This window comes from Uloborus diversus, chromosome 9 (assembly GCF_026930045.1).
Source record: "Uloborus diversus isolate 005 chromosome 9, Udiv.v.3.1, whole genome shotgun sequence".
Classification (NCBI taxonomy): Eukaryota; Metazoa; Arthropoda; class Arachnida; order Araneae; family Uloboridae; genus Uloborus; species Uloborus diversus.
The window spans coordinates 68146429-68173401 of record NC_072739.1 but is presented as its reverse complement, the minus strand read 5'-3'; the positions used below and the strand labels follow the sequence as shown (position 1 = coordinate 68173401).

Here is a 26973-nt window from a genome sequence, read left to right as displayed (position 1 = left end):
ACCAAGAAACTATGGGAATTCCATAAACCAGAAAAGCCCGTATTTTTACCTGCTCAGAAAGAAATATTTTCATTCAAACGTCTTTTTATAGCTCAACATTGGACAGCAAACAGAGTAGTTTTTTTATTTTAAAACAGGAGAATATGTGGAAAGTTCTTTAATACCATTACTTGCAGATAGTGAAGATTTTCAATGTGGCCAGTGGGTCAACTGCACAACGTATGACAATGAGAAGTTTAATGGTGTAATAATACTAAAAAAAAGTGTCTAGTACTAGCTAAAATAGACTATTTGAATTTGAGTCCAAGACCATGATATTTAGTAGAATAAAACACAAAAAGTCACAACTACAGTTGCTCCAAATTTGATCAATTATTGTGGATTTTAACAGATTTAAAAAAAGTATTTTAACAATTTTTTATAATCCATATAATTTTAATATTCAATTTGTTAGAGTTGGGGAACACATACTTTTCACTTAGTGAAATAAATATATATTTAATTCAACAATACATTTCTTTTTGTCAGTAATAAAGCCATGAAATTGTCTTAGCACACTAAAATGTACTAAAATAGTCTTCTGTGTAACATAGAATTAGCCATATGCATATAATATTGACAGCAAAAGAAGCATTGTACATGAACTGTTTCATGAACTTTCATAATAGTCATAGAATTCAAAGTATTTTCTCTTAATAATAGTACAGTAATGAATGAATTTCCCACTCAAATCTCAAAAAGTTACTGGCTGTTGTGTATTAATAACTCTTTAGATTTCATGGTTAAATATTAAAACTAAATTTTCAAAAGAAACATGAAGCCCATTCAGCCATCTGACAAGAAACAAGCAACAACCTTTTAAACTTCTAAAGTGGTGTATTACATCAAAAGCAGGTTCCTCATTTCAATGACTGTGTTGTTTACCATGAAGTTTGATGAGGCTATTGAAAAAATAGAAGAGCTTGCTGTTTGATTTCTTCCAACATAAAAAAAAAAAAAAATCCTGGCATTGTTCAAACGTGCAACAATCTTTGCCCAAACTTACCTTATTTGAAGCAATAGAGAGGAATATTTTTTACCCAATTCACAGAATTTGTAAAGAGTAATCATATTGATAAATCACTCTTACTAGAAATTTTGAAATAATAAAAGAAAGAAATTCTTTTCAATATGCTTTATTTGAATAACTTGAATTGCTTGAAATACTTATGAACATCTTGCTTAGGGTATGGTTTACAGGCAATGCATGTTGGAAAATTCTCAGGCTGCTCAATCCAAATTTTATGACATATGTCATTGTTTTCCAGTTCATGTGATAATTTCCATAGACTTGATTCATCTTCAGCCTAAAAAAGAAAAAAATATTTTTAAGAACAAAAGACTAAGAACACAAATATTCTACCCCAAATACAGTTTTCTAAAAATCAACAATTTGGTCAGTTTGCTTTGTAAACATAACAATTAATAGTACACTTCTACTTTTTCTACCTGCAGCCCAAAGCTCCAAGTACACAGAAATTTCTTAAGCATCTTTAAAATTTTAGTCTAATTTTATTTTACATTTTTATTCAATGCAAAAGTCTTGGAACTGTCACCACAAAATAAATATATGTCAGGTTTTTAGTAGCCCTTTAACAAAACAAGTTCAATATCAGACATTTTCCTCTGCCAAAACTGCTAATTAAGGAGAATCTAAAAATGAGAATCAGTGGTTCCCACAGAAAGGGTAGCGCCAGTTGCGATATCAAAATTTTGGAGGGAGGATTTTTTTTTAGTTAATTTATTTTTCCAATTAATTTATTCATTTTGTTCTTTGAAAGTCTGAAAGGGAAAAAGAAGAAAATTCTTCATGAAAAAGATGGATAATTGATACTTTTTTGTTGCACTGTTTTCAAAATTTAGTACCTGTGCCCCTCTTTCACTAAAGAAGGCACTAGAAGTAAGTTTTCTGTTATAAGATCAATTATAGCTTCGAAAGAAGAACATGCAATAGCTATTATGTGCAGCAGTATTCCAAAAGTAATATGTTTTAAGCGTTTGTGCTAGTGTACGTTAATAAATATTAGTTCTGTGCTGTCATCGAGTATCAAACTAATTTTTGAATCAGCTGAACCACCAATTCGACAGTTCCACATGGTGCATCAGTACAGCATGTCTTAAAGACTTCATCTAATTCAAATTGAATCATTTGGATAGAAGAATGACTGAAATGGCAGCAAATTTAGTAAAATTAAAGCTAAACGTAGATTGGTATGCAGCACACTTACAAAATGTATTATTAAAATCGACACTAGCTGGGAGAATGAGGAAACTTTTGTACAGTTTCTCCAACAGTTAACTGACAAGGAAAACACCTTAACAAATATGAATCTTGACATTCAACAGTTATTAAATGTGAGTGCGATATCGGTCGAAGTTGTAAGTTCGGAAGAAATAAAAGAAAAGATAATTTGTTAGAAATTTTCTTATACCTTCAAGAACAAGTGCTTATCGCCCAAACAAAAATACTTCCTTACTTCTCCATTAATGAGGGCTACTTAAAAGGCAATAAGTTATCAGTCATTTAGTATAAACAGGGGGCATTATGTGAAGGTGGCTGATACCATCCCCCAAATGCAAATGGTCTCAAAGAATAAACCAAATGAAAAAAGAAACTTCAATACAAGTTGATACCGTTTCGAAAACCGATTCATCCAATGTTGAAATAAAAGGTAAAATAGACGTTAACTTGCCATTTTTTATGGTTATTATTCAAAATGGTTAGAAATGTATAATTTCTTTGAAAGTTATTAAGATTATGATGCCATTTGGCTTTTGAAGTATGTGTTAAATATAAAAATAATATGAATGGTTTAAGGAAGCTGCAAGTCAAAGTAGAAATTTAAATCAGAATTTTAAAATCATTAGGTGTTGATTCTGAGTCATGTGATCAATTATTGTCCTATTTTACTGAAATTAATCCCCCAATTTAATATCTCTGCTCAATAATTATCAAACAATTTAAGCATAGGATAAGTGAGCCAAACATTGTCAAGTATATGACACAGTGCTTCAGTAGCGAACAACTTTTGAACCCTACAAAAATTGCTTTAAAAGAGCCAAACGAAGATCCTCCATCAGTGGAAAACTCACTACTATTTCTCGAAGCAGAAATAGAAAATAAGTCAAGCTTATTAATAAGAAATGCCTTTTTGATCAATGGAAGGCTTTGAAAGAGGGCACTTTGAAAACGGAGTTTCATGAAAAAGATATGAACTATGAAATTAAATCAACAATTGTAAAACTAGACACTGCGGTAAAAAAAGAACCTTCACTAATCCAGATGTGTACACTGACGTGCCAGTGCTAGATTACCTCATGGAAAACTGCAAGAAAATTTGCAGTGAGTCTGTATGTGAAACTGTTGGGGCTTTGTGATTGGAAATCACATCAATAACAAAACTTTAAAATTTGACTCTTTTATGAAGTTTTCATATCATGGAATGGACCTCCGCTACATTGAGCAATAGAACTGCGAAATAAAGATTTTCATGGTGGTGGAGCTTTTCACTAATTTATTCTCATCAAAAAATACTTAACATTTATAAAACATCCAAACTTACTGACAACATTCGTCAAGACAGTGGGAGATTGCATTTCTTAATGCTCATATATATATATATATATATATATATATATATATAATAGCCAATGATCAAGTAACACTTCTGGTGTCATCAACAATGAAACTCGCTCCACAGCATGATAATTTGATAATATGTTTTTGTAATGTTTAAAATGCAGGGGAAGGCTTTATTGTGACAAGGGTGAACTCGATCCGGTAACTTAACTGTTTTACTGGCAAGACTCATTTGAGAGGAATGAAGAAACGAAAAAGTGGTCAACAATGAACTCTACCTACTGGAGTTTAAAGTTAATGCACTGGAGTTAGGGTTAAAATTTCAACTACTAAAATATCAAACAGGCTTCGTTCAAATTTAGAAACCATTTTCACCCGTCATATCTTGATGCGCGATTTTCTAGTTGATAATTAAACACAGAAGGTAAACAAAACATTTGTTGGTTAATGTGCATTTGTTGATAAATACTATGTGCAAAACTTAGCTTCTGGGAGAAAACATGCAGTTAATAGAAACAAAATAAGTAGTTTCCTACATTATTACTATTGCTAAGTCTGACAGTCAAGAACAACTCTTGTTAGTTGTAAAAAAAAAAATTGATTAGTGTTAAAGTGCCATGTTGTTTTAATTTCATCATGTTTTTTATTTTTTTTAATTACCTTTAAAAATCTCTATAAAAGCAATGGTAGATAAGAAACAATAAAGGCATAGCACAGTTTCACATTATCTTTATTTTATATTTGGAGCTATTCTTAGTTGTACAATAAAGTCGTATACAGTGAGTCAAAACAGAAATTTAGGGTTGCATGCTATAAATTTATACTCAAATGCTTTTTTAACACTTCAAACTTTTTTCTTACGACTCCGTATTGGCCCAGCACCAAGTTTATGTAGATTACTCAGTATATCACTTGTGACTTGTATATTACAGAATTTTCTATACCTAAGATAATATTTTTTTTTTACCAAAGATGATATGTCTCGTAAAATTCTGGGGAACTACTTATATGGATTGATGGAAATTTCAGAGTGGAAACATCTTCTGCACCCCTGGAATGCGGTAATAAGGATCTGGTAATTAAGGGAAATTTGCACCTGTATACACAGAAAATACATCATTGGTCTGCAATTTTTTGTTTCTGAAAAGCTCTTGCAGGTCTGCGGGTAAAAAACGGTTGAGAAATGCAGCTATAGATGGTAATGAGGATACTCTTAAACATAGAAGCTACTCATTCTAGAAACATAGATCCTCCTACAGCTAAAGAATTTGTTAACTGTGCCAAAAACTTCTTATAACTGTAATTTATGTTCCACAGGAATCTATTGCTCTGAAAATATATTAATGTGCAATGAAGAAGAAATAAATTCAATTTCAGAAATAAGGAAGATGCTTTTTTTGGAAAAAGTTTCTCAGTATTCTCATCAGTGTCAACTGTAACTGAAAACTGCAAAATTTTTGGTATGTATTTTCATTGTCAATAAAAATACTTGGGGGAAGCTACAACTATTTATAAATGTTATAGGAAACAAAATTTTGAAAAAAAAAAAAAAATACAAAATGCAGTCTTAAATTAAAGAAATATTTTTACACCAAATAAATGAAAGACTGAGAGAAAGATTCTTGCCTCTGCTCACTTTCGCTTTGGTAGGAAGGCACAGCAAGTGGTGGTTCTGCAGTTCAAAAATGTCTGAGGAGTTTTACTGTAGAAAAGAAAATGGAAATTTTGCGCTGGCATGATGCAAATGATTCCTCTCTCCATAAAACGGGCAGAGAATTTCAACTGGATGGCGTTTTTTAAACCTTTCTGGCTGCATTAAACAAAGAACCCTTGAAAAAATGGTGGGCTATAATCCTCCAGAATATTGCATGAGAAGTAATAGTCAGTTTTACTAAGAATAATTCAGTGTGAATCAATTTAGAAACTTCATTTTCCATGTATGGTTTATCTTAAACTAAATGATGAAGAAGTCCTAATATAAACAATAACAAATTTATTAACGATTAACAATTGAAAAATTAAAAACAAAGAAAAAGTTACAAAGACATACTGAGCCAATTGATCAGCCCTGCAGCCATTAGTGTCTGAAGACACGTTGATATGTTTTAATTCTGAATCATATGCATCTAGCTTTGATGGCTTTGTTTAAAATAAAATGATTTTATGTGATATTTCTGTCTTATTTAAATTTTTTTTACAATTGCTAGAAGTTAAAGGTAGGTTCATATGCTATGCGTTTGTATGGTTACTGTTTTAGCATTTATATTATTTATATATATTTTTTCCCATTAAAAAAGCAAAATAATACAGCTGGGTTTATTTTATTTAAAATTTGGCAAAAGAACTAGTTTAAAAAAAAAATTTCTGGAGTTTCAGCAAAATATGTCTGTTTAGAAATATACAAGTTTCATACTCAAAATTTTCCAATTAAAGAGGAATTGGACAAAACATTACTGCTTATAATGGAGTGCAAAATGATATTTTCGTATGGTATGTTGTGCAAGAAAACAACCGAATGCGTGCGGATAATATGCAACCGTGGATTATGTGCCGAATTTCTTTGTTTCGGCGAAAAAATCGCGACGCGGATTATAGGGCGGAAAATACGGTATAATAAATTAATGATAATATATTAGGATAAACTTAGTGTTTATCAAAAAAATTATTGAATTAGTGAGGCAAACTTATCAATGTTCTTATTTGAGGATTGCACATATAAATTGGTCGATTTGAGGAAAAAGATGGTAACGGATAATCTGTTGTAGTTGCTTTTTGGTGTTCCAACGCTGAAGAAAATGTTATCTATTAGTGGTTCCTTTAAACGTTTAAAGAACTGAATCCCAGTTGGTAGCACGCTAAAGTAGTGATGACAGATAAAAACATGCTGGAAAGAGATAATTAAAGAAGTTGTCCCTAATGTTCCATTAAAGATTTTCTTATTTCACACTGAAATTTTCCAATCGTGAAATCCCTGAGGGAAAAATGGGATTGTCGTCAAATGCTGTGATAAATATCAAGTCAATCCTTCAGAAAATGTGCTATGCTAAAACACTCCTTTTATATGAGCAGTTAAATGAAGATTTTAGAGAATTAAATGGGTTAGGGAAGCCAAAAAAAAAGAAAGGGGATAGGACTGATATTTATTATACAATTGCCGGTAAAAATAAAGTAAGATTAAATTGACTAAAATAGGTTTTAAAATATTGTAGTGAAAATAAAATAGAATATAAACTAAAAATCCAATAGTAGGGGAAATCTGTGACGAGAGTGAAAATTCGGAAGAAGGTGAAGAAGCTCCTGAAGCAAGTTTAGTGGAAATTTCTATACCGAATTCGTATAGGCAATGTATCGACACCCCCGAGGTGGACAACTGGAAACTGGCCATGGAATCTGAATTAGATGTAATTCAGCAAAGAAAGGTGTGGGACCTCGTACCTCCACCAGAGGGGAAACCAATTTTGGGAAATAGGTGGGTCTACGACCTCAAGATAAATGACAGGGGTGAAATTGTAAGATACAAGGCCAGATTAGTTGTAAGGGGGGACCGTCAGTCAATATTCTGAAGTTTTTAGCCCGGTAATTGAGTTTTCGCTTGTGAGAGTTTTCTTTTCTATTTTTATATGTCTTTTAAAATGGTGTCACTCACAAATTGATATAAAAATGCTTACCTATATGCTGATTTAGAGGAACAAATCTTCATGACACAACCGGAGGGTTTTGTCAGTAAAAGTCACCCTAATTTTGTCTGTAAATTGAAGAAGTCTCTCTATGGACGACACCAGTCCGGAAGAAACTGGTTTTTTGAAATAGACAGTGTTCTTCGTGGTTTTGGTTTTCAAAAATTAAAGGGATGTAATAGTGTATATCACAGAGACAAAGAGACTTTTCTTCTTATTTATGTAGATGACATAATAATTCTAGCAAAAAATGAAAATTTAATTAAAAAGGTAATTAATGAAATTAAAAGTATGTATAATATAAAAGAAATGGGGAAAACCAGAAAGCTACTGGGGATTGAATTTGTGGAAGATAAAAATAATCTTTTTATTCACCAAAGCTCTTACATTTCGAAGGTCTTGGGGTTATTCTCAGATTACTATGTGCCAAATTTAACCCTCCCAATCTCAAAGGGTACAGTATTGTCAAAAGACGACTGCCCGAAAACTGAGGAGGAAAAAAAGGTAAGTAGAAAAGCTCCCATACAGAAATTTGTTGGGTTGTTTGGCATACATAGCAGGAAAGATCCTGCCTGACATCTCTTATGCGGTGAACATTTTTTCGCAATTTCAAGCAAATCCCGGAAGGAAGCATTGGGATTTTCTATTAAGATTGCTAGGATATTTAAAGTACACAATATCATACAAACTAAATTCAAGCTCAATCAGTAGTGCAGACCTACGGGGGTTTTCCGACTCTGATTACGCCGCTAATCGAGAGGATCGAGTCTCAATGGGGGGGGATCAATTTTGTGTATTGATTGGGTCCCAATTAATTGGAGAACATTTAAACATAAATGTGTTGCATTATCTACAATGGAAGCAGAATATATTTCACTTGATGAAACTGCAAAAAAAATGGTCTGGCTGAAGAGGATAATTGCAGAAATAAGTGAATTAAATATTGAAAACCTCCAGGTTAGGGATACAGTCATTTATTGTGATAACACTGCAACAATTGATTTTTCTAAGTCTCCCATTGAGAATTCCCGTACAAAACACATTATGTAAGGTACCATTTTTTAAGAAATTTAATTGAGCAAAAGACTTTTTTGATTAAATATGTGAGGACAAATGTAAACATCGCGGACATTTTCACTAAACCCCTATCTAAGAATTGTTTAAACAAGCTTTGTAAAATTATATTTAATTGGGATCAACTTAAGAGAAAGGGGGGGCGTATCAAATTTTTGAACTGTTTTTCAAATCTATTTTTGTAAATATGATGTGAATTTAGTTAAGTGTTTTTAGTGTATATAATGTGGTTTTTGATAAAATTCCTTCAAGAGGGGGGAACCTGTTGGGCTAAATGCCTTTATTTTTGTTTCTTGAAGGATTTTATCAATATTGTTAAAGAGAAAAAAAAAAGATTTGTAATTTACCTTTTGCCATTACGGAAAAACATTGCACGGGGAATCCCATCCACCTGCCACCAACACTCAAATGTTTAAGTTTGAATCGGAAGTGATCGGGAAAATTAGTGGCACGCTATGATTGGTTGCCGCCATTCGGCAGAAGTCGGCAAACTTCCGACAGAGCACGTGTTAATTACGTAACATAACCTGTTGAGGTGCTAGGTGCGAATATCGAATAAGATAAGGATTGAGCAACCTGCAAGCTGTGTGTTTCCGGAGTTGAGCTGCTCTTGCAAGATGCAAATGAGGTAATGTCACATTACTACTAGCACGGTCGGATCTGGCAATAAATATGTGGACCGATCGTAGCTCACTCTCTCACTCATCCTCTCGCTTGTGCTGTTTGGAGTTTGTGTTCGTCCATATGTTTTGATAACGTTTTGGCTGCCGGCCTCTCTGGTGAGGTCGGGTATTTGGATTGCTTCCTCGTTGTTGCCCCCACTTTGCAAGCGCGTGCTGTGGTGATGTTCATCACAATTAGTGATGTGGATCGGGTAAATACCCAGTAGGTAGGTAAATATTTTTTGGGTATTTACCCAAGGCCTGGGTAAATACCCAAAAACTGGGTATTTTACAAAAAAAATGCAAAAAGTGAGTCTGAATTTGTTTTTTAAATCTAAATATGAAATAATTGGTAAAATTGATACATACATTATGTATTACACAGTTGATAATATTTTTTTATTGGAAGACTTGATGAAACTATGAAAGAAACATATCGTGAACCAAAGAATCTTTCTTTTCAATGTCATAATTGGCAAGTATAAGCAATTCAATGATGAACTTCAGGATTTTAAAATCACAATCTAAGTTAGTCATATCCAAAATGAAAGAAAAAAAAGAAGCATGAGGGATGCTTGGAAGAATTTACTAAGACGTTATTAAGACTATGATGTTATTTATTTATTTATTTTATTGTTGTTTAAATGATAACGTGGCAAATATAGAAACAGTTTTCACATTAATAAGCAAAAAAAAAAAAATTGTTTTCTGCTGCCTTGCTCATTTGCATTTGCTCCCCGGTATTTCACGATGAAAATGTATTCGAACTATTTTCAATACACGCAATTAGTGATGTGGGAATGTAAATATTTTTTTGGGTATTTATCAGAAGGCAGGGTAAATACCTTAGTAATTGCGAATTTTGCCAAAAAAAAAAAAAACTTAAGGTGGTATCAAAAGTTGATGATTTTCTTTAACATTAACTGTAAAGTGAAAGTTTAAAAATATAAAAATTTATATATTATAATTTCTTTAATTAAAGGTGTAATGAAATCTTATCAAAAAAACTGTCAGAATTTAGAATGAACTATTCTAAAACTTAAATAGGATGGAAGGATAATTTAATTTTTTATGGGGTAAAGCAAAGGAATATAAGTTTAATTTTGTCACATAGATGGCACTAGCACAACTTTTCATCTTTGATTTTTCATAATATCATGCTACTAGTTAGTTTTGGCTCTGAGTTATAATCAGTTTGTAAAAAGCCTCCTAAATACTAAATGCCTATCACATTTGTTTAAAAGTGATCCTCCGCCAGTACACAAACAACGCTACTACCTGACGGCAATACATGGATGGTGTTGCTATGACGATGGATCCAAACAATTCCAAACGTTAATTGGTTAATTTTAAAATTTAAATTTCGAAGTTAACCAATTGTTTTCCCTGCTTTTAATTTGTAATACTTTTGATCTTCGATAGTTGGCAGTAGCCAGAACTCCGAAAATATGCTAACTGGGATCTTTTTGTTCTATGTTAAAAGGGAGAATGTGATAGGCATTTAGTATTTAGGAGGCGTTAGTTTGTCACTCACCTTGTATTTGTACTGGTAAAACTTTAAATTTTGCTTTGAAAAGTGAAAAACAAAAAAGAAAGATGGGGACATTTATTAGGCATATCCAACACATTTAATGTGAATATCATATTAGATTGCTAAGTTGTCTCACACAATAATTCTTAAAATTTGTGATTCAAAAATTTATTGTTTTGTATATTGTTGGTTATATATATAGTGGAATAGACAGAAAAGTATTTTAGTTGAATATAAATTTTTGAAATAAATACCCGGGTAAATACCCATTTTGGGTATTTACCTGGGTATAATATACCCTGGGTATTTACCCCTAAAAATAAATACCCAGGTATTTTACATCACTAATCACAATGAAAAGTTATTATTGTTCAAGTTAAGCCAGTAGTCTTCAGTGCTAAGGGAAGGAGCGAGTCTATCTACATGGCTTACCTGGATGTGGTGAATTGGTGTCCGAGGCATGAACTGATTACCGAGCGATTATGACGAATTGTGGTGTTGTCCTTCTGCCTATGCGGAATTCACAGTAATAAGCCGATAGAACTTTTACATCCTGCGTGTTCATCTTGATTCAACTTGGACTTACTGTAAGACTTTTTTGACTTAGCATACCTAACATTTTTGAGGACTAAACTATTGTGTTGTAACTATTTTTACTAATGCATGTTTAAATAAATGTTTTCCAATGTTAAAATGATTCATATTTTATTTTCTTCGGGCAGACCACATCCTCAAAATTCAGTTGGTAATGAGTTGCCTAATTTTCAGCTTAGCTGTAGGCTACTAACTAAATAAGATCTAAATATATCCAACAATACAGGTTGTCGCTTTCATGATGAAACTGTTGCACACATCTTGTACGATTGCGATGTTTTTTCTGCATACAGGTTTGAACACGCTGGCTGACATTTACTTGAACCTTGAGAGATTTACGACATTCCCGTCAAATGCCTGTTGATCTTTGCTTCGGCTGCTGGTCTGTTTAGGACTTCTGTTGGGGGTTCAGTACTATAGACCTCCACTGGCAGTACTTGGCTCTGCTGAGCCCCCTTCTCCATCATTTTATTTCATCGTTCCTGAAGGACTTTGTACCTAGAGCCCGTGCACAGGAGTAAAAGCTCCAAAATCAAAATTTATGAATACTCTCCAAAGTGGCTAGAACAAGATCTATTTTCAAAAGCAAACATTGAGAACTGTTTTGATGTGGATAAGGATATTCCTATCATCAATGAAATGACCAATTCTGAAATAATTCAGATGGTGCTACAAATGAATGACACGGAACGAGATAGCGATGAAGACGACATGAGTGAGTGTGAAGAAATTGTTTCTATGATATCCAACCAATGTTGCATTCAATTAACGAAGTCTAGGGAAAACGTACGATTACGGTGCTTTTTCAAATATCGCCAAATTTTGGTGATAAATCTCTCTCTCATGGCAACCAAGAGCCACTCTTGCAATACTACGGCAACCCAACAATTTTTCCCATTTCTGGTGATAGACTGCAACAGGAATCTCATAGCAAACCGGCGCCACTACGGATACTACGGCAACCCCTTCATTTCTCTTCTTTTCGGAAGAACCCTTCCTACCCACTCTACGGAGTGCCCCTGCCTTTCTTTTTCCCCCCGCTTTTCCCATTTTGGATGGTGGTGCAGTGGTGAATTCGCCTCACAGTCAAATTTTCTTTTAATTATCTTAATTTTTTTTTTTCAAAAAACTACGAGGATCTTATGGGGAAACCAGCAAGCTGTGAGTACAACTTCTCATTAGCATTTTTTACACTCCTGTTTGTGAAAATTGCAACATCACGATAGACTTAAGTGAGTGAGCTGAAAATTGCAGGAAATGTAAAGTAGGGTATGATATGCAAATGATTAGAATTGTAGATCAGTAGCACATGCGTATGCTGAGCAGCGCTCTCTGAACGGCGGATCGGACCAAATATAAATACATGGCTGTAGCGAGGCGTGTATGATTATCGGTGGTTGTATGCTAGATTAAACGTTAACTGAATCTTTACTATGCCTCTTCGACAAAAGAAAGCGAAATTTGAGCAAATTTTGGAGCTTGAACGAGCAGATTCCTCGGTCTTCATTATCGTGCAGTAGCCGCTAGTGTGCAGCGTAACAGCAGCACAATCATGCGTGTCTGAAAGCAGTGGGCGGACGAGGGTGCGACAGCTCGGAAATCCGGTTGTGGACCCCGAAATGTGACGTAAGCTCGCGCTGACAGACACCTGGTGAGTATGGCGCTGACGGACCACGCAGCTTCTTCTAGACAATTGGCAACACAGCAGCATGGGGAAACAAGAGGTATCGCATTGCAATTTGAGATTTAAAACGTGTGAAACGTGATGCAATACCTTAAATTGCATCGCAAGTTTTGCAATGCAAAAAACAGTTGATTTTTTTTTCAAATTCAAACTCTGCTATTTGAACGATACACATCTCTCCTTAGAATTTTTTTTTCTGTTCGTCATGGCTGTCTTACTAGAATACGTTCAATGTCCCCTCCCCTCTTTTCCAAACTGAATGTCAACGATCTGCATCCCGAGGCGATGGTGCGCCACGCTGGTTGGTTTTCACGGAATGAGAAGGAGCAAATCATTGTATTTGGAGTCCTGCAGGAAGGCCCGATTAGGAGCATTCAAGATCAGAGCGAGACAAAGTCACCGCCGCCAAAGAACGCACATTGTTGGCTGGAGGCCAGCCCACTTTTTCTAGCTCTCGTGACCAAGGTTGGCAAAAACCCGGGTTTTTCTACAAAAACCCAACCCACCCGGGTTTTTGTGGTTTTAAGTTTTATTTCTCTATACAGGTACTGTTATATGGTATTTGTATTCATTACTGAAAAAATATATTCATCTAGTTAAATTTCTGAATCACATTTGATTAGTATCAATGTATTACTTATTAATATTATCAATAATTTTAATTAATACATACATTAACAATAATATTAATGATTTCAATTATTAAAATTAATTCTAAAGTTAAACTAATTTTTTATTACTGCAAACATTTTAGAATATGTTTTAGTAGCCATAATAAATAGTTTTTGTAGTTACAATAATAATTAAAACCATTTTTAAAGCAGTAATGCAAAATAAATTAGATCCAGAACCAGAACTTGCCTAATTAAAAAAATGTTTAGTTCTTGATCAAAGCACTAGATGGCATGACTGTTTCTAGTGGAAAGGTCAAGAACAAGACACTGGTCATCCAATCAGAGATTATTGCTGAGGCTGACCAATGAAAATAATCTTTAGCCATTTCTTGGTTGAATGTACACAGTAGCAGTAGCACATGGTTTTAAATCAAAAGTTAGTTAGTATTCCCTTTTTTCCTCTTGTCTTAAATTTCATGCTTTGAGTTAAGTTATTCAAAATGTCAAATAATGGTGGAGGTAGGAAAGTAGCTACTGAATGGTCTGAAGTTTTAAATTTAGAGAATGACACAAGAGTAATGTGCAAATATTGCAAAGAAAAGATATCCAGGAAAGTTGAAAGGGTGAGAAATCACTTGAAAAAGTGCATGGCCAGAGAAAGGCAGCAACATGGAGCACATAATGCAGATATTAGCTCTATTGATGATCAAAATGGATCTGCTCCTGATTCTTCTGATGCTGATTGTATTGTTTCTGCTGAATTTTTGAATCCCATTCAGAAAAAACCACGTATTCAAGGTTCAATGACCAACTTCGTACTGAAAACTTCAAAAGAAGAACAATGCATTATTGATAGAAAAGTTGCTGCATTTTTCTACTCTGCCAATGTTCCCTTTAGTGTGGTTGAAAGTCCCGAATTCATTGACATGGTAGCTGCATTAAGACCAGGGTACTCTTTGCCTAACCGTAAACAGTTAGGAGGGACTTTGCTTAATGAAGCATCAGAAAAAATCGAACAAAAGATGAAGGAAGAAATGGCTGGAGCTTCTATCACTGTTATACAAGATGGATGGTCAAGCTTAAAAAATGATCCTATCATCGGTTCGAGCTTACATACAGGTAAGAATACCTATCTTTTAAATATTGTAGACGCGGGATCTAAAAAAAAAACTGCTGAATGTTGTGCAGAAATTGCTTTGAAGTCCATCGAAGAATGCAAGTCAAAATTTGGAAAAGATGTTTTTGCTGTGTGCACAGACAATGAATCAAAAATGGAAAAAATGAGAGATATTGTTAAGGAACACCATCCTAATGTACTCACGTTTGGTTGCTCTTCACATTTTTTAAACTTAGTGGCGAAAGAAATTTCACCTACAATCATTTTGAACCAAGTCATTGAGGTACAAAAATATTTCCGTAATCATCATCAACCGCCATGGATGGCTCGAAGATTATGATTGTTTGATGCCTCAAATAACTAATACTACTCGCTGGAATTCACACAAAGAGTGCATTTCAAGCTTTTTGAAAAACTATCATAAATATGTGACAATTGCATCTGAGCACCAAAATGACTTTGAGAAACGAATTTTAAAAATATTGGATAATGTTGCAATTTACAAGGAGTGCTTAAATTTAGACAAGCAGCTCACGGCCATATCCTCAGCTCTTGATGAACTCCAAAAAGACTCGACTACACTGTCACGTTCTGTGGAAATTTGGAAAAATTTGATGGAGTCGGATGATTTAAAACCACACAAAGAAGTTATAAAAAACGGTACAAACAGATAATTGGCCCTGAGCACTTTTTGGCCAATATAATGGATGCAAAGTATAGAGGGGAAAGACTTGATTCAGAGGAAGAGGAAGAAGCTGAAGCATGGGTAATGCAGTACCATGCAGAGTGGTTACCTGCAATAATGGCTTTTAAAATTAAAGACACAGACTATTTTCCTAAATCACTTTTCTCAGAAAATATTGTGTCACAGTTTTCAGCTGCAAAATGGTGGGAAATTCTGAAACATAAAGTACAAAAGAACAACAAGGTAGATTCTGATTTTTTACATTTTTTCCAATCCCTCCACTCTGTTCCATCTAGCTCTGCTTCCATTGAAAGGATCTTCTCTACATTTGGATTTGTATGGTTTAAGTTGCGGAACAGACTAAGCTCAGAACAATGTGAAAAATTAGTTAAGATTTACAAATATTATCACAAAAATAAAAGTGAAATTGATTTTGATTGGTAAACTGTAACAATTAGTTACAATTATTTTAAATGTAGGTTATTTTTCGATATCGTAGATATTTAAACCGTCGCCAAATTTTTGGCGATAAACTGCCTTTGACGACAACCCCACTCTCTTTGCTCCGCGCTCCTCTTTCTACGGCAACCCTACTCTCCCTATTCGGACTGCACCCATACCCCTTCCTTCCTCTCCTCTCCACCCCCCCCCCCCCAGCTCGCTAACCGTTTTAGCGATGCGCAACGCGCAATCATTCTCTACATATTTTGCCACAAAAGGATTGAGTACTACTGTTTTTTTTATTATTATTTTTAAACAATTTGTATCATTTTCATAAAATTTTTATTTGCGCTGCATTTTGGTTTAACCTGCATTTTTTTCAATCATTTTATCACTATTTCAATGCACGTGCTCTGTAGCACGTGCAAAACCGATCTTAACTGGTCTTAAACCCGTTTTTTTCTTTTCATAAACAATAATTTTACTCGATTTATGTTCTCTTGCACCGAATTTTATTACTTTGTTGCTTTAAATGTCCATATTTAATTATATTTTATGGTTTCCAATTTAACCGCACGGTTTTAGGCTAAATGCATGGTCTTACCATGCCGATTTGTTAAAATAATAGGTTATTTCTTTAGTATTATTTACTTTTGCACCAGGTTAATTATTTTTATGTCATTTATTTTATGATTTGTGTTGATTGAAATGGATATTTAGTTTTCTAACCGCGTGGTTTTAGGCTAAATGCATTGTTTTACCATGCCGATTTGTTAAAATAATGAGTTATTTCTTTGGTATTATTTTCCATTGCACCAGATTTATTATTTTTACTTCATTTATTTCATGATTTGTGCTGATTAAAATGGATATTTAGTTTTTTAACGGCGTGGTTTTAGGCTAAATGCATTGCTTTACCATGCCGATTTGTTAAAATAATAGGTTATTTCTTTGGTATTATTTCTTTAGCGACAGGTTTATTATTTTAATGTCATTTATTCCATGATTTGTCTGATCAGGGTTCATACCCTTTAGGCAGAAAAAAATTCAAGCACTTTTCAAGTACTTTTCAAGGTAAAAAATTTTGTTTTCAAGGCCATATCATAAATTTGTACTGAAAATATTGTATGCAGATTTCATTTACTACAAACACATGAAAATAAGGCAATAATACAAAAAAGTATATTAAAACAAAAATGCTTTTTCTACAACAAGAGACGCTTTGATGAAAGATCTACTGCGTTGAAAGTTTTTCTGAAAATGTTTGAAAAGTTTGGTCATAAAGAGAAGCAGAAACCAAGAGGTTTAATTTTGAGGTTTTTCAAAGCTTGCAGCAGTCAGAGGTTTGTATATTTTCTAGAATCAGCAAATTAAAAAAAACTTTCATAACTGCTTTTAACTTTTATGGGAAGAAACTAAAATACCCAAGTTCAATGGCATTGCCAGAGAGGAGTTTTTGAAGTCACTCCCCCCCGCCCGGTTCCAACATTTATTTCCAATATCTATACAGTGGTTTATTACAATATAAGGGCGTTTAGGACAAAAACACTACCCAGAAAGTTATTTCAGTTTGCACTATTAAGTTCTAAAAATATTAGGTTTGCAAACCATTTATAAGTATGCAAATCAATTATTCGTATGTATTTATTAGCTGTTCAGCCAATAAGGCATTTCAACTGTCCTCGAGTAAATTTAAAAATTAGGAAGTAAGAAAAGTTTATGAAGTCCACAGTCCAGTCTCTACACCTCAAAATATACAAAAGCAGCTTAAGCAGTGATAAATACTCTGAATGCAAACTTGAGCCTATTCAGCTTTCATTGATTAACTTGCAATAGAGAATAAATGTGCAAGTTCAGATTTATAGAGCCATATTTCGAAATTGAAAAGATTCACAAGAAGTTGACATATATTATGACAAAAGTAGTTTTATTTTGGGAAAAAATGGGTTATTGTTGAAATTAGAATTTAAATTTAGAAAGGCAATAATATTCAGGTTCATTACCTGAAAGTTTCAAAGAGCAAAATGGGGCGAGGGGGGGGGGGAATGATTTTTAAAACTAAGACCCCTATTACTTGAATATACATATGTACAACAATAACTTTTGCTATGCATACAATTCATAAAATAGTTTAAGTCAAAATATTCTGCATAGAAATACCATGCCCAGTGTCTGTTGATAACCAGCAACAGGCACTGGGCCTAGCTAGGCTGGTACTGGTCAATTTATTAGATCCAAATGAAGATGAATGACCCTCCTTAAGCTATCTACCCCTTTGCTGATTAAAGCCTCTTTCAGTAAGCTCCAAGTATCCACAACCTTAATAAAGTAGTAATTTTGAACATTTGAGGAAAAGGGGAAAATTGGAGATATAGGGAGGTAAAAGCATAAAAACGAACACTATTGGATTTCAAGTGAATAATCATAACACAACCACCCCTGTTATACACCTTATTTTAGCAGACATAAAAAAATGATGTACTTATAAATAAAATTATATAAATCAACTTTATATTTAAAATACAAACTTCAAGTTAATTTGTTAGTTGCTCAACTGCTGAAATTTAAATTTTTTAAAAAAAAATCTGTTATGACCAAAAATTAGGTAAAGATAATCATTCAAAATTGCAAAAATAAATAAGCAAATAATTAAACAAGACCAAGGTAATAAATTCTTTAACTCTTTAGTTATTAAAATAAAAAATAAAATAGGCTAATCAGATGTAGCAGTGTCAAAATAACTACTAATTGCCAAAAATATAAAAATATTTACAAAATGCAAAAGGATTGAAATCTCAAACAAGGGAAGCAAATTTTCGCGAAGTTGAGTTAAGTTTAATGTTGTCATGTTTCCCATAAAATAAACTTATATTTTACCGAAATTAAACATAAAATATGCTAATCTACGGTAGCAAATATGAAAATTACATCTGATTAGTGAATATATTTAAATATTTGCAAGATGCAAAAAGATTGAAATTTCAAACACGAGAAGCAATTTTTCGCAAAGTCTGAGTTCGTTCGACGTGGCATGTTTCCCATGAAATAAATTTATTTGTTTTTTATTAAAATTAAACAAAAAATACACTAATCTAAGGTAGCATATGCGAAACTAACATTTGATTTGCCAAAATATTTAAATATTTGCAGGATGCAAAAAGATTGCAATTTCAAACACAAGAGCAATTTTCCGCGAAACCCGAGTAAGTTCAATGTTGTCATGGTTTAAAAATTAATTTCTTTGTTAATTAATGAAATCAAACAAAAATAAACTAATCTAAGGTACCATATGTCAAAATATCTTTCGGTTGTAAAAAACATCAAAAGATTTACAAGATGCAAAAGGATTGGAATCCCAAACACGGAAGCAATTTTTCGCGATGTTGCATACTGAACACATGTTCAGAAAATTGCATTGGTGAAATACTTTTTTAAAACTTCTAAGCACAATTCGTTGATTTTTGAGAGAATTTAAGCACTAAGAAACTTTTTCAAGGTTTTAAAACTTTTTCAAGGTTTTCAAGCACTTGAAAATGAACTTTTTTTTTTCAAGCACTTTTCAAGGTTTTTCAAGGGTTTACGAACCCTGCTGATTAAAATGGATATTTAGTTTTTTGACCGCGTGGTTTTAGGCTAAATGCATTGTTTTACCATGCCTATTTGTTAAAATAATAGGTGGTTATTTCTTTGGTATTATTTCATTTTGCACGAGGTTTATTATTTTTGTCATTTATTTCATAATTTGTGATGCTATAAAAATATGGTTCACACCGCTGGGGTGGGTCCTCGTCCCGTGAACTGGATACGGTTAGCTTGAAATACTCTGATTAGCTAACCCAACCGAATCCCTAGCTTTAAAGTTTGCCAAATTTTTTGGTGTTAAACCCAAGAGGTTTTTGTTTTTTTTCTCTTCTGTGTAAACAAAGAGAAAAAGTGTTTTTTTACTTACTCTTCCCGTTTATGTGTAACTTCCAAAAAAGTGAGCAAATTAGCTATTTTTTCAAGATTTTTTTAAATAAAAAGTGTATGCTTGTTGGATTAATTCCTAACTGAACCCATTTTACCAATTATTTCATTGATTAAAATTGTAATATTGACATAGCTATATTGGTTTTTTAAAAAAAGGCGATTTTGAAAAGTTTTGACTTTCTCATTAAAAAATCTTTATTTTTGCAAAAAAAATTCACTTCTGAAGTGTCAAAATCCCCATTTGATTGCATTTTCCCGAAGAGTGAGTAAAAAAAACATACGTTTTCGCTTTGTTTACATCGGAAGTCCAAAAAAAAACAACCCCTAGGGTTTGGCCAGTCTTGCATAATATAGACGAACGCGCGAACGGCGTTTGCAGAAAATTTTTGGGTCTGCAGAAATGTTTTTCAAACTGCTAACGTTAATGAAAAAAAAAAAATTCTAAAGAGAATTTTAAATACCATCCCAGTTTGTTTCTGTTAAAGCCTTTTAAAGCACGTGCGTGAAAAAAATTAATGGTTTTGGCAGTTTTCTTCAGTTGGTAAAAAATAAAAACTAACTATATGTTATTGTAAAAAATATTAAATGATTTAAAGCACTTTTTTTTTGTCTCTTTCATATTTGAATATAAATTTAATTCTTTATTCACAAATGTGAATTATGCAAAATAATTATTTGCAGAAAATTTTCCAGTTAGGATTTGTGTTTGCAGAAAGCTTTTCATTTTATCTAAATCTGGGTTTGGCGCCAAAAAATTTGGCGAACTTTGAAAAAGTAGCCAAATGTCTAAGATATCGAACTCTTCCCTAAATGTATTACTCTGTAAATTATGTGAAATATATTTTGCATTCAATATTTTTATTTTGTCATCATTTGACTTCTGAGTTTAATCAAAACTATCACCAAGCATTAATTTAGCATTTTTTTTCATTAACAAGAAGTTAATCAATGGTTCATTTTTAAAATTTGTTTTACAATTTGAAATTTGCTATCAAAAAATAAATAATTAAGTATTAGTAACAATAAGTAGTAGCATAAATAGAAAATTTTTCTGAATAATGATTTCAAAATTGAAAATTTAAGATTTTTTTTCTCCTGAATTTTTAAATGTGAAAGTACTAATTGTATGTAATTATACAATTCTACATTCAAAGAATTATTAAGTAATACAAGTAATTAAAATTAGTTAATAACATTTGTGATTCCTTCAAAGTGGAAAAAAATGGTTATTGAGAAGGGTCAAGACTCTGCATTTGACAAAAAGCATTGGTTATTATATTGACAAGAAATTTTTAATAATGAAACTGATTCAATAAATAAATAAATATTCAGGAGATAAATTACTTCAAATACACCTGATTTCATATTTTCATTTACTAGTGATTTATAGATAATTTGGATAAAATATATAATTTTTGAAATGTATATGTTTCACTAACTCAGAAATTATCTTTAACAAAAACCCACTTTTCACAAAAAACCCGGGTGGGTTTTTGTTGGTGGACCCGCCCAGAAAAACCCGGGCAGGTTTTTCTGGGCTGGGTCCACTTTGCCAACCCTGCTCGTGACACATGACCTTTTCTTTCCTTACATCCCATCTCTCTCTTTGAGTAGAGCAGAGCAGCAGCTACTATTGGCTAGATAATTCGTCCCCACATGCTTTTCGTAGTAGCGGAGCGGAGCTATTTTAGCGTGGTTTTTGATTTTCTCTAGTGCATACACGTTTTGTGCATGCTAGAAAAGTGATAATGTCTTCCAGCACAAGTGTCAAGATATTCACGGTAAAAAAAATGGATCACTGAGTTAGATCCGAATGAGAAATGGTTGAAGTATGTTGAAAACGATGATAAACTTTCAGTTCAAACTGTTTTTTGCAAAATTTGCCCTGATAACGTTAACTCACTGAGAACAATGAGAAACTTCAATAGTTCATTTGCTGACGGTGTACCCGGAAAAACTGTGAAAAAAGATAGTGTGCAAAAACATCTCAAATCCGAGAGGCATCAGGCAACTTACTCAAAAAGTGGGAAAGCTTTGATGTCACTAAACGACTTCTACAAAAAGACTCCCATTGGACAATCGATGGCTAGCAGCTGTAGTTACAAATACTCGTGTCAAAAAATTGGTTGACATATCGTACGTGATTGCAAAAGAAGAAATTTCGTTTGCTAAATTTCCAAAACTGGTGGAATTAGAACAGCACCATGACATTGATTTAGGTCAAAGTTACCTTCACAAAAATGCATGCATCGAATCAAAAATGCATGCCGAGTGCATTTCAGACATTTTGAAAAACAATCTTGTGATTGACTTACAAAAAGCACAGTATTTCTCTGTTTTTATAGGCAGTTGCACAGATGTTAACGTTATTGAATATGAAATTGTATATGTTATATAGTCAAATTTAGCTTTTTAAACAGTTCCGAATTAAAGAGTGCGAAGGGGTTGGTATAAAAAATTCTCTAATTGAATCATTTATCTACTATGGTATTTCAGACTTTGAAACTAAACTCGTAGGTTTTCTTGCCGATGGTGCTAGGGTCAATATGGGTTCACATGGTGGTGTTGGAGTACTGCTTAAAAAAAGCCGTCCATGGTTAGTCGTCATCCATTGTTTAAATCATTGTTGGAATACAATCAAATCCAATTTTTAGAAGAAAATTTGGTTATTTGGGGGGGGGGGATTTCAGTAGAAAAAAATATTATAGGACGTCCATTCATTTTATGAAAACATTCGTGGAAAAATTATTTTTGAACATGGGGAATTTTGTTAGAAAACATCGATTTTTAGGGAAAAATTGGAAGGGAAGTGGGGAAATCTGGATTTGATCATCTGACAACACTGTGCTTGCCATCATGCTCTCCACTTCCCCTCCAAGTTTGTACAATGGCATTTGGGAACACCCTCAATATAGGGCTGTTTCCATGGACACTTCCGACCCCAGAAAAAACCTGCTTTTCACCGTATTCCGGTTATTATCGGGTTTTATTTGGAATCTTTCTACTCCAGCTAGCTTCTGGAGTGAATGCGGTGTTTTTACCTGGAATGCATTACGCTAAACAAGTTAGTCTACTAGCCGCTAAGGATGCTGGATAAAAAGCGCTTTCTCTGGTATAATGGGAGAACCTCTTTTTACATGGAAACGGGGAATTTTTCAATCGGGTTTTTTGAGGAGTCAGAGCGGGGATTTACCGGGTCGAAAAGTAAGTTGTGAACGCGGCTAATTGTGCGTAAAAAAATCAATCTTTCAAATCAGAAAGGGGGGGGGCGGGATTTTTGACCCCATTAATGGCGAAAGTGTATACGGCCTCAAGTAGTGCGCTGGTAATACGAGTGGCAACTCACTGAAAATACCCCAGAACTGGTTCTTTATTAAAAAGATTATTAAACTGCAGCATAAAATTTTTACCTCCAATATAACTTTATGCATGCGATCCAAATCCTTCAAATAAGCTTGAGTGTGTCCGTCATCATAATACATATGTAATACAGCAGTAGTAGCATGGCATGCCTGAGCAATAACAGCACCTACTGGCCATTTGCACGTTTTTAACAGATCACCGCGAACAACTACATATTGCACCAGATTTGAAGACATCACACGCAAATCAATGTCATATCACCCCATCAAAAAAAGTCCTTTTTCTTTTCAAATAGAGTAATTATTTCTGCTGTAGCTTTTCTAACGTATCACAACACGCCACTCACGCCATGACATGACGCACACAATTTATTTTATTTCATTAGCCATCAGTGCGCTAGGAACAAAATCAGAGAAATTAAAACAAAGTTCTTCCTCTTCAATACACCTGATTAGAAAACCAGTCGGATGTGGACAGAGCTCCGCCCTCATGAGGCGGTCTATTGCGCTTCCTCTGCGGTAGTGATGTTTAGGATATCCGTATCCGCGGATATCCGAGGAAAAATAAAGATCTGTATCCGTATCCGTACCTGTTACTTTTTTGACGGATCTTAAACGGATCATTTCTATTCTAAAACTTTTTAAATACTTGAATAAGAAGACTCTTAAATACCATTTGAATTAGGTTTTATTCCCTATTTGAATTATAAGGTATCATTTCAGAAGCCAATTTGTACCCCCCCCCTCCCCCCGTTGCAAAAAGGAAGGGGAAATAAGTTTTAAAAGTGTGTATCAGTGTGTCTTTTTGTGGCATCGTAGCTCCTAAACAGATAAACTGATTTTGATAGTTCATTTTTCGTTCAAAGGTCAGCGCTGCATTTATGCTGAAATAAAATGCGAAAAATTATTTCTAGCCTTTCCAGTAGCAGCTTTACACTCTTGCTCCTGTATCCTACATCTACCGAGTAAGCTAGAAATAATTGCTCACATTCCATCTAAGCATTAACGCAGCGCAGGCCTATTCCTCCCAACTCTCCCTCAATTTTAAGGAAGGTTTCTTTAAAGAGTAAATCACAGTCTTGATTATATTTTTGCCGCGGATCTTGACACTAATGATCCGGATCCGTATCCGCGGATCTACTTTTTTAACGATCCGGCGCATCACTACTCTGCGGGTCTATTGGGCTGCCTCGGTTAAGAATTTTACATATTTTAATTATTACTTCATGTCCTTATCCATCTTCCTTCAAGACATATTATCCTCCTCCCCTCCCCTCACCTGCTTATTTGAGTTTGAGTATCTGTGCAATTGTATACCATTGACGTTAGAGGAAGGGATGGGGGTTCCGCACTACTACGGGAAATTTTTCAATATAGACAATAGAAGTCCTAAAAACGCAATTGTAGGACACTTTTAATAACATTTCTGTAAGGAATGGTGTTCGGAACTGCCGCCTGGAAATATTTCAAAACTAAACTTTTTAAACTGCAGTTTTGGACGATCATAGATGATATTAGCGAGAGTCGGCTCATGAACTCTCCCTCGGCAATTTTTCAATATTGAAGTTTCAAAAACATTTTTTTATATTATCTTCGACTGTTAGGAGGATGGAGAATATGATATTTCTCCTTTGGAAATTTTGCGAAATATAAGTCCTAAAAATGGGATATCTATGCCACCTTTAACGTTAGGGGAAGGAGTACAGTCAAGCGCGGATCCAGGATTCGGCTCAGGAGGGGGCAATTTTTTTTCCGATTTCGGAACCTTTTTTGTCAACCCAGCGTCCCCCCCCCCCACCCGCCCACCAAAATAAATTCATAAAGAGGTAAAATCACATTTTTATTTGCTATTTACATTGTAATTACTTTTGAACATTCAGCTATTTTTCCGTGGGGTAAAAAAATATTAAGTAAAAATACATTTGCTATTGGAAACGAAAAATAATTTGAATAAACTAATGTAGAACATAACGTGATTTTTTTGTGGAGTTCCCAGAACAAGCGACACCTCGAAAGTTACTAGGTGGTGCAACCCCTCCCCTCCTCCCAGCAGAAAAAAAAAACGTTGAACATCGTATTGTGATTCATTATTGCAATAAAAGTAATTAATGCGCATAACACTTTCAATATAAACAATTGTTTCAGTATTACCTAAATAACAAAATGCAAAAACAGAAAGGGCAAGCGCGGATGCATGGGAGAGGCGATGGGCGTGATCTTCTGAGGGACTGTCCACCGGCCATTTTTCGAAACTGTTATTCAAAAAACGCAATTTCAGACGATCTTCGGTGAAGTTAGTTAGGGGAAGGAAGATGAGGATTCTCCAAAGATGTTTCGGAATTGTAGTCCCTAAAATGCGATTGCATTCCGTCTTTTTTGACGTAAGGGGAAATTAGAGGGTTCAAAACTCTCCCGAAACTTGAAGTTCCGAGAAGATTAGTGGCGCAACCTGTAGTGTATTTTACTAGTGAGGAGTAGAGAGATATTATTTACACATAGTTATTTATTTTCTACGGACAACACAATCACACTATTTTTTTTTTTTTTCTATTCAAGAGTCACAACTGACTTCAACTTTATTTATGTCGAGGACTGCATACTAAGTGCCTTGCCTCCACTATTTTATATACCGATAGATGGCAGCACCATCACCGGATCGAACAGTTAGTGAGAATTTTGAACTAGCCCAGGAGCTAATAGCTACCTAGTACTAGCACCCCCAGAGGTATCGTTTCACTTGGAGGACATTGAGACCACGAGCATATTTAACGTCGCCCAGTCCCCACACATAAAGCTACATCATCGAACTGAGAGATCGAAATCGAAACCAACACTAACTAGATAGCCTCGAACTAAGAGCATTAGAGTTCTATTCTTTCGGCGCCTGGATCGAGGTTATAAACCATGGAGGAAAGGATAACAGGGATATTATCATGGGAATATTACAATCTCCCACGCTTAAATTACATAGTCTGCAAGATATGGTGGTGGTTGACGTATTCTTCCTGATCTTCGAATAGGAAGATTTTGGAAAGTTCTGGCACGGTTTGAATCAGTAGAAACTGGATCAGGAGGTTTCGTCTCGGTCCGAATTTCTGATGGCAAGGGGTCGAAACCCAAGTAACATAAATCACGTTACATCACGTTGCTCTGAAGCGTTGACATCACGTTACTGGTAACGTTGATAGAGCGAAAATATGTCTCGTTGCAAAACGCAAAAGCAACGGTTTTTAGTAACGTTACATCAACGGTTTCAGTAACGTTACATCAACGATTTTTGAAACGTTACCTTAATCTTTATTTATCACGTTACATCACGTTGCTTTTAGACGTTGTATTAAAATTTTATTCAAGCTTTGAAAAAAAAAATGTTTTTTCTTTTCTTGGTGAGAATGGAGGTGGGTTCATTGAACCCTTAATTTTTGATACAGTAAGTATTCTGCATTTTTTGTTAATGCAATTATTGTTAATATACTTTAATAAAATCTTCAATTTTTTTTTATTTATAAAATGTCTCATGCCGTTAAAGGCGTTCGAGTATTCTCACACTGTTGCTTCATTTACAATATTTTGTAAGAGCAGTCCTGATATTTAAAAATAAACAGAGCATAACATAGCATAGCCGAATTTACATCAAGTGGAGTTCTATTAATAGTCAAAATTAACGATATTACTACAAATTAAATAAAAACTTCTTTCATAAATAAATCCTTAAAAAAATAATTATTATTATTACTAAAGAACTCCAGAAATATTTTTCGAAAGGCATGAAAGTTTTTAAAAAATCCTCTTACAGCAGTGCTTTAACAAAAATTTGCAGTATTATTACTAAAGATAATTTCAGTTACATGACAAAATTTTTCTCAAAAAATTGTTACAATTATTTCGTCAAAATCATTCTGAAAAAAGCCGATTAAATGAGTAAAAAATGGAATCATTTATCG

At 33.8% G+C, this 26973-nt stretch overlaps 1 protein-coding gene across 1 annotated transcript; it reads right to left on the bottom strand.

The window, feature by feature from the left end:
- Positions 1-1159: 1159 nt before the first annotated feature.
- On the bottom strand, positions 1160-23416 carry LOC129229775 (putative peptidyl-tRNA hydrolase PTRHD1). The gene is made up of 2 exons (XM_054864148.1): positions 23078-23416; positions 1160-1346 (listed from the first exon to the last, which is right to left on the bottom strand). The coding sequence occupies exons 1-2, from the start codon at positions 23264-23266 to the stop codon at positions 1176-1178; spliced, it is 360 nt and encodes a 119-aa protein (XP_054720123.1). The 5' UTR covers positions 23267-23416; the 3' UTR covers positions 1160-1175.
- Between the last annotated feature and the right edge of the window lie 3557 nt (positions 23417-26973).